At 56.0% G+C, this 11,682-nt stretch overlaps 1 protein-coding gene across 1 annotated transcript; it reads left to right on the top strand.

The window, feature by feature from the left end:
- Positions 1-9,501, top strand: FOXN4 (forkhead box N4). The gene is made up of 9 exons (XM_087913602.1): positions 1-103; positions 5,197-5,372; positions 5,608-5,711; positions 5,809-5,901; positions 6,568-6,698; positions 6,820-6,916; positions 7,401-7,608; positions 8,128-8,505; positions 9,064-9,501. The coding sequence occupies exons 1-9, from the start codon at positions 15-17 to the stop codon at positions 9,297-9,299; spliced, it is 1,512 nt and encodes a 503-aa protein (XP_087769728.1). The 5' UTR covers positions 1-14; the 3' UTR covers positions 9,300-9,501.
- The last annotated feature ends 2,181 nt before the right edge of the window (positions 9,502-11,682 follow it).

The following is an 11,682-nucleotide window of genomic DNA, read 5'->3' on the forward strand; positions in this document are numbered from 1 at the left end:
CTCCCCGGCAGGCCATGATCGAAAGCGACCCCGCCTTCGCCATGTCCGGCCTCGTCAGGAACCCGGGACCGGCCCGCCGGCGGCCCCCCCCGCAGGACTACAGGTGAGCGCTGCCCGCCCCGCTGCCCCCCCCGTTCTCGCCCGGAGGCTTTCGCCCCTGGAGTCCGGCCCGCCTTCGGGGCCTGGCCGAGGCGCCCCTCGAGCGCAACCTTCGCGCAGGCAACGTCCCCGGTCTCTGCCGCTAAGGCGGGCCTGCCCCGGCGCCCGTTTCCTTGTGGCGGCAGGAGAAGCGGGGTCCCCGCCTCTCCTAAACCCAACTTTTTGGGCTCCGAGCCCCGATTTCCTCGGAAAGTCTATTTTGCATTCAAAGTGAGTCGCCGCAGGAAATGCGCCCCCGCCAGCGCTGCGTGGGGCCTCCTGGAGCGTTTGCGGAGGTGCTCAGGGAAGGAGCAGCGCCTCCTCCGCCGGAGCACCCGGCCCCGTCCAGCCCTTTTCAGAGGTGGCCCTCGGGGCCCCGGGAACCGTCCTTTTCTTGCCAGATTCCCATCCCCTGGAAAATGGGCCCCAGAGCCCCCCCTTTCTGAACCCAGTTCCATTGGGGGTGGGGTCGGGTGGGAAGCCACTATCGGCAGCCACGGGGTGGGGGAGGGGTGGGGAGCCATGCCGGGTCTCCCTCTGGGGATCCAGGCTTGGCAGTTGAGGGACACGGTGGGGTCTGCCCCCTCCCCTCCAGAAGGGGGAGGTCCTGTGCTCCTGGGGAGGTTGGGCTGCTGCTGACTCTCCCCGAGCCTGGAAGTCCAGCCTGATTTGAACACAGTTCTACCCCCTGGGAAGTCCAAGGCTGGTTTAGGAGAGGGGGGGCACTACTTGGGCCATGATCCCCTTTGTTCTGCTTGGACCTGGTGTGCTGGGTCACCATGATCCTTCACCTTTTTAGACTACTGCATACTTGGGGTTGACCTTGAAGGCTGTCTTGGTTGCAACAGGTGGTTCCAACGGCCACTTTCCTCCTTGGCAATCTTGCGTCTGGTCTTCTTGCACGATGAAGTCCCTGGATGCCCGTCTGATCTGAGTTCCGCTCGGGCCGTTCTTTACAAAACCTTCCACAGTTTAAGATCCATGGGATGCCTGAAAAGCCGCATTCTTCCCTATCGGGCATGAGCTGGGTGGCTGGAGGGGCAAATCCGGGGGAAAAATCCCTCTGGGGAACCTCCGGTTTGACCTGCTTGGCTCCAGGGTGGCTTTAGAGATATTCCTTTCATTTTTCAAAAAAGCCTTCTTCCGCTTGTGGCTTTTCTGTCTTGCAAATATGGATAAGGAGGCCACACTAGATTGGGAGAAGCATTGTCCGAATGTCACAGTCTTTCCCCTCCTCCAAAAACAACAGATCACACTGACACAGTGCAGCGGGGAGAGAATTAACTCCAGCCTGGCCCAATTTTGAAGCTGCTCTGGTAGATGCCGGGGAACAAGAAGGATCTAGGGCCTGCAGACCCAAGACCCCCATCGCAAGAGGACCAAGCCCCCCAAGTGGTTGTGGCACCGGTATCCACCATTACGCTAAGAGGTCTTCCATGGTGAACTCATGCCGGCTGCCCGTAACCATTTCTGCCCTTCTGTACAGAAATCCCATTGCTAAGTTCAGGTTGTTAATTATCTGTACTTGCCAAATTTGGTAAGAGTAGCTTTTGGGAGAATAAATCAAATTTGAAAATATTGTGGGCAAGAATCTTCAATTCTTAGCATAAGAAACGTGAATACCTGCTTAAATCAAATACGCAGTCCTTTGGCAGATCAAGTCCAGGTTATTTCTAAGTAAAAAGATTGACGCTTATAACTTTTAAGTTTACATAGAGTTTCGGGCAGCCTTTAACAAGTCACCTTATTACAAAAATGCTTATTTCTACGAACAGACCCGTGCCCCAAATTCTTCTTGTTCCTTCCCCCGTCTCAAAACTAAAGCTGTAATTTATCACTGTGGTCATTGCATGACCCCCGTTTAAAAGTGGCAAAAATATATACGAAATCCAGGCCGTTATCGCTGTAGCATTTGTTCTGTTTCATGAGAAACCACTTTGGATTATGTAAAAGAAAACCTTCCAGACTGACCGATTTTGAAGAAGAGAATAGACCTGTCAAATTCTATCAGGTCAATTTACTTTCTTCCTGTCACCACAGCGCAGGAGGGGAACCCGAGGCCCTGAGTGCTCCACGGGAGGGGGGGGCCCCCGTGAAGGAACGGCCCCCAATTAGCGGGAGGGAGGGGTAATTGTGCTGAGAATAAACTTCTGTTTCCCTTGGAAGATTTCTGGGGGGCTGGCAGACACGAAGGGAAGCGGATTTCAAAGTCAGGGTTAAAAAACACTCCTTGGCCACGGCAGACTAAGATCAGAGTCAGGAGGCTGCAGAATTGGCAACTTTCTACGGAGAGATGTTAGGATCCTTCTGGATCCAAGTGAAACTGAGGTGGAAGCAAACACTTCTTCTCTCGTTTATGGCCAGAGGCAGAGCTCTTCGTTAAATTTCCCTTACATTGCTCGCTTAAATTTTAGCAACCCTTTGCTTTCTTCCTCCTAAGGGTAGGCCTGCCGCATTTCCCCCCCTTTCTGCATGTTATCCAACGGGCTGAGGATCCATGCTGGTGCTTTTCTGTGTGTGTGTGAACCTGATTTTGCTAGGGCCCGATGCAGCCCACAGGAGGTTCCTGGAGGATTTGAGGAGACTCTCTTGAGTTTGAGATCTCTCTTGACCACAATGTGACAAATCGGAAACGTGGGAAGGTGAGGGAGCAAAGAGCCTCTGAGGTTCTAGGGAGTCCCAGCAAATAGAAGTCCTGCCTGGGGATAATCTCCGTGAAGAGAGGGCTGCCAGGGGAGGAGATGGCGGGACCCTCAAAAGGATCGGAGCCCAGGATCCCTCCATGGCCGGAGAGGCTACGCTGGCCTGCCTTGAGGAGCGCGATTCAGCTCAGCGCAGAGGAGGAGGCTGCTCTGGAGGGCTTGGGGCTTGAGAAGGTCCTTCGGCCCAGCCAAAAGCACAGCACCGTTATCTGCCCATGGAAAAGTCAGCTGCGACTGAACGCAATCCTTCTTCCTCTACCGCTTCTCAGGAAAAGAGAGGAAAGGGCTCTGTGCAACTAACTGGAGTGTGGAGGAGGGCGAATGGAGAATAAAAGCATTTTAGATTTAAAAATGCATTCCTTAAAACGGGGTGCTCTCATCCCCCCAAAGGCAGGGAGTGTGTGTGTGTGTGTGTGTGTGCAGCTAAAGTGACCCTTCTTCTGAAGTTCAGAAACCGCCCCACCAGCACTCTGGCCCAACTGATGGGCCTGGCAAGCAGGCTCCTCTGCAGACCCCCTGCCCTCCCTCGGGAGGGCTTCCTTAGCAGGGCCAAATGAAGAGGCAGGGATCGGCTGTCAACAGGCAGGCAAACGGTCCCAAACCTCTTGGGGCAAATAATCAGAGAGAGAAATCTCCCAGGGGGAGAAATAACCCACCCATTCCCTTTCTATAATTCTACGGGGAAATCTGCTAAAGTCTGCTAATCAGACCCACAATTGATTTAAAGGAGCGTCAGGAGAGACGGCTATTGCTCTGTCGGGAAAGAATCTGCGGAAATTCTTGGGAACAGCCCTACTCAAAATGGGATTATTTTCTCAAGGGCAGCATTAAGAAGGCGAGCTGCTCCACAGCCCAATCCTTTCCTACGCATACCGAAGAATTCAGGGAAGTAATCAGGGGCCATTTTAAAGGAGAAAGTTAGCAGGGAAGTTTTTAAAGGAGAGGAATATTTGTTTTCCAGAGTTACATTTTCCTACCTCCAGCTAACTCCACAAGGGTGCCGGTTTGTGGAAGAGGTGGTGGCCCAGGGACCGGCGCCCATTCCTCGGAGACACCCGGGCATTCGCTAGGGGAAAGGGTGTGGATTCTCTCTTTCTCTCTCTTTTTGCCACATACCAGATGCCCAGTGGAGTGGTGACAGCAACACTGACAGCAACCTCTTGAAGCTGCAGCCAGGCAATTAAACGGGGACCGAAGCTTCCGGGTGCATTTCAGCTCCCACGGAGCATTTCCACCCAGGAAGGGGCCGAAGCCCACCGGACAGTGGGGGCCTGCGGTGTGCAAGGGGTCCTGGAAGGAGGCCACGGACCCCGCTTGTTTGTTGTGTGGGGCTGGAGAGTGGCAGATGGCCTGGGCGGAGTGTCTCCCGTCACTCAGGCAGATTAATGGGGAACTGGTAAAAAGGGGGAGGGAGGCACGGTGGGCAGAAGGAAACCATTAAGCCAGGATCTCCCAAAACAAAGGGGCGCCACGTGCCGGCAGCCAACAGCCTCTCCCCACACAATGGCCTTTGGGCTGACAATGCGCAGGGCCACCAACTGTTGCGAATGACAAGGGTGGCTCCTCGCTTTTGAACCATCTGATGCCGGTGTTTACTTACAGTTGGGCCAATGGCTGGGTGGGGAGACTGGTCACCTGATGTCCTTTTGCAGGCATGGAAGGGACTCGACTGGCTCTGCAAAATAACTGTAGAAGTGTAACCATGGCAATGTTGGTTATTGCCACATCAACACATGGCATTAAAAAGAAAACAGGCCCCGGAGGAGGCTGGCAGGAGGACAGGCGGGCCTAGCCAGGATACCAGGCGCCTGCTGTTGTAACAGCGATCGGCTTGTGGCCCCTTAAGCCCCCAGGAAGGCAGGGAAACCGCCCAGGAGCTTTCAGCTGGGAAGCTTTGCTTTGCTGGACAGTTGCAGAGAGCATTTCAAAGCCTTGGAAAATGAAGAGAAGGCACTGTATTATTCCAGGTTATTTTAAACCCTTCTCGCTATTTTAAATTATTTATTTCTGGCATTGCTGTGTTGTGCAACTCCAGCAGGCTCCGAGGGCCACGTGAACCTTGAGTTAACTTGACTTTGGTGGAGCAGAAACAGGAGTTTTAGAAAACGATCTGCAAAAAGTTTATTCTCAAGCCGAATTTGGTGCTCTTAGGCCCTTCATTTTTGGCCCCTAAGTATTATCTTCCTCCGCACGATAGGAAAATGTTTCTCCTTCTTCACGTCTTTGCTTTCTTTCCTACGCACGAGAGCCCTATAGAACGGAGCCTGCGGGCCACTGGAATAAAAACCGTGGTCAGAACAGGTGCGGCCTTACCTTTAGGCTAGCAGGCCACCAAACCTCCATTATTCCTGCATAGGCTGTTGGGCTCTGACCCCTCCCATCTGAGCGAAGATGACTTCCCCGGCGACTTGCAGTCCCTTTCGTGGCTGACCTCCGTGGACGTCCCTCGGCTGCAGCAGATGACCAGCGAAAGAATGGATTTTGGCCTCGCGTCCCAGAACGTGGTCCTGCAGCAGACAGGTAGAAAACTCGGTGGCCCTTTCGTTCTTGGGCCTCCGTTGCGTTGATTCCACAGGGCTGTGATGCCTAGCGGCTGTTCTAAAAACACAAAGAGCACATGGACGGTGTAAAACCAGCATGGACTTGAGTTCAATAAGCCCCGTTACGATGATCAGCAGCTAGGCGGGCCTGTGGACCCCACAGGGAGCTGGGGGGGATTCAGAGCAGCCTGGAAGAAGCGTCTCCATTCACTGCTTTTCGATGACAGGTGCCATTCACACCTCGGGGCCCCCAAGAGCTACGGCTCACATACAAGCCAGCGTGTCTCCAAACATTCTGGGACTTCACACCATCTCGCCCCACGAAAGTGACGTAAGAACAGGCTCCCTCCCTCTTTAACGGCTGGGGGGGGCGGGGGGGGTCGTGCCCTGCGCATCTGACGCTTTTCTTCCCCTCCCTTCCACCCCAGATCAGCCAGTACCTGGTGGGGGGGCAGCCGTCCCCGCTCTTCCCGCCTCCCTCTGGCCAGCAGATCTTCACCATCACGCACAGCACGCAGCAGGTACGACGGATTCAGGCTTTGGGCGGGGGGCGCAGCCCAACTTCAGGGAAACAGGCCTCAACTTAGTTGCTGTCCTGTGTTAACGTCTACACGGCCGTAGGTTCAGCTGCGCGCGTGTGCTTGTTGCACACACTTGAGAACACCCAGGCAGCGCAACGCAAAGCGTTTAATCTGTGGGCCAAAGGTGAAGGGAGCCTCCGGCCGAAAAGGGTGGAGTGGGCGCCGTAAGGCCGTTCTCGGGGCAGGTGTTCCCTTTGTTAGTCTCTGCACCAGCGCGGAGAACGCCGAGCCGCCGTGTTGGTTTCCACCCAGGCCTCAGAGCTTTGGTTTGGGCTACTGTCCGCTGGCTGAGGATGATGGGTCTCCTCGCCACAGCCGCTGGCCTGTTTCTCCCTCTCCTGGCGCAGCAGAAAAGGAGGCAGACGCCTCCCAGTTAAGCGAACCAGAGCCCACTGCAGGCTGGGCAGGTGGACCCTCCCCCCTCCCCAGCCGCCAGAGGCAAGAAGACCCCTCCCGTCCATTTAGCCTAGAGGAGACTAGAATCACGTGTGGGGATTCCCAAGCCCCTTGCCGGTGGCTGCCTTGGTGGGGGGAGGCACGGGGGCGCTCCCAGCAGCGTTCGCAGGGCGGGGTCACTCGGTCTTCTCCCTCTCGCTTCAGCCACAGTGCAACCCGGTGACCATCTACAGCACCTCCTCCTACGGCGCCCACCCCTCCTTCTCTCAGCCCCGCCTGGCTCCTCATGCAGCCCCCGAGCTGCACCCCAAGCACTACCCCAAGCCCATCTACTCCTACAGGTGAGTCAGGGCCCAGGGAGGGGAGCCCCCCTTTATCGGGAGGGGCCTCCCACGGGAGGAGCCGGGGTCCAGGAACCCTGCAGGCGGCTGGGCCACCGACCCTCTCCCGTCCCTCCGGCAGCTGCCTGATCGCCATGGCCCTGAAGAACAGCCGGACGGGCAGCCTCCCCGTGAGCGAGATCTACGGCTTCATGAAGGAGCACTTCCCCTACTTCAAGGTGAGGGAGGCTGAGCCCGGGGGGGGGGGTATGGGGGTGGGCAAGAGAGCGGGCCCTTCCCTGGCCCGCGGTGGAGGCAGAGGGATGTGGGTGCAGGAGAGTGTTGGCTGCCAAAGGACCCCACTGGGGAAGGTCTCCCCCGACCAAGCTCGGAGGGAGTCCCAGCTCATGGGAACCTCCGCTTTCTCACGACCTGCCTTTCAGGGCCCCTTTCCCCAGGCAGACACCCAGACTCGGGGCTCCCTGCAGAAATGCAGACAGGACCCCACAGACAGACCGGCCTCCCCTTAGGATTCCCTGGCAGGCCAGGCACGCAGGGCCTTCCCACTGAGATCCCGGGTGGTGGGGGGAGGGTGATGAGGGTCTCTGGGGGCCACAGGACACAGCCGAGCAGAGGGGAACGCCTGGTGGTGGGAGTCGGGAAGCACATCCAAGCCCGCCCCCCACCTGGGGCCGCGTGGGAAGGCTCACCTGCTTTCCACAGACAGCCCCTGACGGCTGGAAGAACTCCGTGCGGCACAACCTGTCGCTGAACAAGTGCTTCGAGAAAGTGGAGAACAAGGCCAGCAGCTCCTCGCGGAAGGGCTGCCTCTGGGCCCTCAACCCGGCCAAGATAGACAAGATGGAGGAGGAGATGCAGAAGTGGAAGCGGAAAGACCTGGCCGCCATCCACAGGAGCATGGCAAACCCAGGTGAGGGCGGCGCTCCCCTTCCTTCCTCGCCCGGCCGGAGTTGTCTGGCCGGAAGGGAAACCAGGCGGCCGGCCCTCCTTTTCCTCAGGGCTTCCTTGGCCGTCTGGAAACGGGGGAAGGGCAGCTAGTCCTCGACTTACAGCCACAACTGAGCAACACGGTTTTCTGTGGCTAAGTGAGACATTTGTTAGGGGGGCTTTGCCTCATTATACGACCTTGGGGAATTTGGCTCCCACTTGATTTTACTTGCCAGAAGGGTCACAAAAGGGGAGTCAGCGACTCCGGGGTCATACACACGAGTCGGTTGCCAAGCGTCTCCGTTTGACCACGTGACCACAGGGATGCGGCAACGGCCGTAACTGTGGAAAAGGGCTAGAAGTCCCTTTTTCAGTGCCGTTCGAAGGGCCCCCAATCCGCCCGCATGGCCTGTCTTTAAAAACGCCCTGCCAATAGGTGTTGTGACCGCCTTTCCTCCTGCCTGCCCAGCCGGGCACTTAAGAGGGCCGTCTCTCCTTGCAGAGGAGCTGGACAAGCTGATCAGTGACCGCCCTGCCGGCTGCAGGAGGCCCGGCAAGCTGGCGGAGGCTGAAGGGTCCCTGCGCAGCCATGGGGCAGCCGCCGCCCAGGCCCCCCTGCTGCAGGTGCAGCCCCAGCCGATGGGGACGCTCTCCTTGCAGTCCGTCCGGCTTCACCGGCAGATCCAGCCGCAGGCGTGCTTGGCCCCCGACTCGCCAGCCCCTGCCCAGACGCCCCCCCTCCACGCCCTGCCCAGTGTCCACCACAGCCCCCTCCCTCAGCACCTGGTGAGCCGGGCCCCCGATTTCCTCAGCGTGATGACTGACCTGAACACGGAGGTGGATGCCCTCAACCCCAGCATTATGGACTTTGCGCTCCAAGGTAAGAGAGGGGGCCGGAGAGGCTGAAGCCGGAGGGATTCCCTAACGTGGCCGCTGGGTCAAGTGGGGCTGGGGGGGGTGGGGGGGTCTCCTCATCTGCAGGAATCCTCCTATCTTCAAGCTGCCTTTGCAGGAGGAAACGGGGGCCGCGCAGAGAGCTTTTTCTACCTGAAGGTCTTTTTAAGGGCTGCTCCAGAACATGTGATGGTGGAGGAAAATACCTGGGCACTAACCTGATGGTTTCCTTGTGCACCTGGTTAGGGGGACCTGGGGGGAGAGGCCAGGCTTAAATCTTCAGGGACTGATATGGTCCGAGCTTAATTGCTGAAGTCCGGAGGACGATTGAAGTATCTGAGCCGGAGGGGCAGGTCCTGCCACCGGCCATAAAGCCGCTTTATTTACTGGGGGTGGTGGGGTGGGGACCACATTTTTCTCCTTTTCTCCGGAAAGTCAAACCGCAGGGGGGAAAGAGTGGGGCCTGGAAGCGGGAAACGCCCTTATTCTAGGTTCTCCGAGTAGATTTGCACCATCCCTGACCGCCGTTTCCTTTGTGTGGAAGGGAACCTCTGGGAGGAGAAGGAGGACGACAGCTTCAACCTGGAGACCTTGGGGGCCTTCAGCAACTCCCCCCTGGCGCTCTCCGACTGCGACCTGGGCCCTGCCCCCAGCGCCGGCGACCACTCCTTTGCAGACTTACAGGTGACGGGGCTCTACACCACCTACGCCACGCTGGATGCCGTCTCCCCCCCACAGTATCGGGGCCCTCAAGGGAACAAGCCCATTGCTCTGCTCTGAAAGCCCCACGGCTCTTGGACCGGGCCGCCTTGTCCTACTCGCAGCCCCCACCCCCACCCCCACAAATGAGGGCCAGGCCTTGTGGGGGCCACGCGGGCTGTGCAAAGGCCAGGCCGCCTCCATCTTCAGCCCATCAGCCCCTGTTGCCAGACCCCCCTGTGGTCCTGAGAGTCCTAAAGGAAAGCAGACTGCTCCCAGAACGAAGCCCGCCTTCCAAGAAACCTGCAGGGGGAGCGAGCAGCTTTGACACAGACCTGGTTTAGTTACCGGACTGGTAGGAAGCAGGCAGCTTGCTTCTCCTCAGAACCTGGATAACATTTTAATTTATTGTGGGTTTGTTTTGAGGGGGGAGGGGGAGAGGGGGCAGCAAGGGAAAAAAAAGGGGGGCTAAATCAAAAGGGGCTGGAAAATTTAAATTCACTTGATCCACCCTCCTCCCCGCGTGCTCTTAGTCGTCCTTTAGGCTTCTGATGTCCCCTGAGCTAATCAAAGCACCCGTTGCCCAACGTCCCATCGGGAGATTCTCTTTGGCTACTCTCACAGGGACTTTTTTGGGGGGGGGGGCGCGGGGGGCTTGGTCTTGACTATTCTCCTGACTTTGTGCCTTGGTGAAGCTCTTACTTGGTTCTCTCCTCCTGCGAAATTATTCCGAGCCCCTTTAAGCTCCGGTTGCTGATGGCTGCTCCTCCTGCAGAGGATCTTCCGGCGCTTTCCTTCAGGTTCGCCCCTGAATTGTCTACCTCCCAAAATCACCTTTCCAGGTCTCAGACATTCCGCACGAGAGACGGAACTTTAGTGCCAGGCCTACCGACGGGGTCCGCCTCCCCTCGCAGGAGCTGAATTCTGCAGACCCGTAGCCTGGTTCGGTGCTTTGACGGCAAAGGTTTCACAGAGGGTGTTTTTAATAGCTAGAGCAGAAAAGGGCCTGCGTTCCAGGACAAATAATGTACTAAATGAAATTTTTTTAAACCTTGAATAGATGATTAGGATTAATGAGGTTACTACGGATTTTTGAAAAAAAAAATACTAGAGTTTAGGATTAGGAGGTTTGTTGATTCTCGGGCTAAGCAGTATTACTGTTTGTAAATTTTATTTATAATTTATTTTTATGGAAACAAAAAAGGGATTTTTTTTATGCTAAGCACTGACTTTTGAAAAACACTGTTAATATTTTTTTACTTAATTATTCAAACTGCAGCAAACTGTTTTAAAAATCACCAGGATACTTTGGATGTTTTTTAAACTACCCTTTCAAAAGAAGCACTTTGGATTGTACTTACTGAAGACGTCACATTTTCTATGAAAGACCAAACTTAGTTTTAGCCAAGAAGCTTTTCTACAACTGTCATAAAAATGTTTTGGTTTTTTTGCAGCTCAGCCCTGAATGTTTACTTAGAAATATATCATGCAGCAATTTTTGTTTACTGTTTTGTTTTAAAAATGACCACTAATGGGAGACGTTGCGTATTGCAGTTAAGATCTTCTGATTAAGCATTTAGGCTTATCAGTACCAGGTTAACTTTGATCTAATATTTATTTTTAAACACCTTTTTACCGTGGGGTTTTAATAATTCCTTCTATTGCCTCAGAATTGCATCGACTTCAATTTGGAAGAAAAGAGGCCCAAACAATATTGTTCAAGAAAATTGCACATGCAATTCAAGGTGCAAAGAAAAGTTTCTTCGCCTTGCAGGTAGCGCTGGAGACCTTAGTGAGTTCTGTTCTCTCCAGCAGAGCCTTCCTCCTCCTCGCCCAGGGCCTTCCAAGGGAGCCGGAACCCTCCACCGCTGGGGTTGCAGCTCACAGGACAGCCTTCCCTGGGGTCCCCAAAGCTCCCCTGATGCACCCGCGGAGACCCTTGCCCACAACAAGGGTCACAGGATGGCTCTGCTATAGCCCCCTCTTGCGTTTTGCCAGAGATCAGGAACTGGCTGTACCACACCGGCTTTTTCTCTGCCTGGGGAAAATGGGGGGGGGAAGAGTCTTGCCGACTTCTGAAGAGGTTAGGATTCATTGGCATCTATAGAGGTTGACTTAGGCAGGCCCCTCCCCCCCCCCCCCTGCAGGCCAATGTGCACAGGCAGGGCTGGCTCAAGGGTCCCCGCAGGCCAGGCGATCCGAGGGCGCCACCTCCTGCCAAGGCGAAGATGTGCATTCTTAGAGCCGCCTTTGTTTTGGGAAGAAGGGGTAGTGGTGGGGCCCCCTAAGCCCTGGTTGCCCCCCCAGCCCCCCGAAAAGCCAGCGCCTACGTGGGCCTTAGCCTAAAGCTGGCCCTGAGCACCGGCTCGGCTTGTAGCTTGGGTCACTTGGAGGAAAGCACTCAGGGCGTGACTCCGGCCGCATGACCCCCAAGGGTTCCTGTCCTTCAGGAACCTGTTACACC

Source organism: Pseudonaja textilis, chromosome 15 (genome assembly GCF_049901715.1).
Source record: "Pseudonaja textilis isolate UNSWEBS1 chromosome 15, rPseTex1.2, whole genome shotgun sequence".
NCBI classification, from domain to species: Eukaryota; Metazoa; Chordata; class Lepidosauria; order Squamata; family Elapidae; genus Pseudonaja; species Pseudonaja textilis.

Coding starts and splice junctions, on each gene's coding strand:
- FOXN4 (XM_087913602.1), top strand. CDS start 15: ATGATCGAAAGCGACCCCGCCTTCGCCATGTCCGGCCTCGTCAGGAAC. Junction 5,902..6,567: donor TCACGCACAGCACGCAGCAG/GTACGACGGATT, acceptor CTTCAGCCACAG/TGCAACCCGGTGACCATCTA. Junction 7,609..8,127: donor CAGGAGCATGGCAAACCCAG/GTGAGGGCGGCG, acceptor CTCTCCTTGCAG/AGGAGCTGGACAAGCTGATC.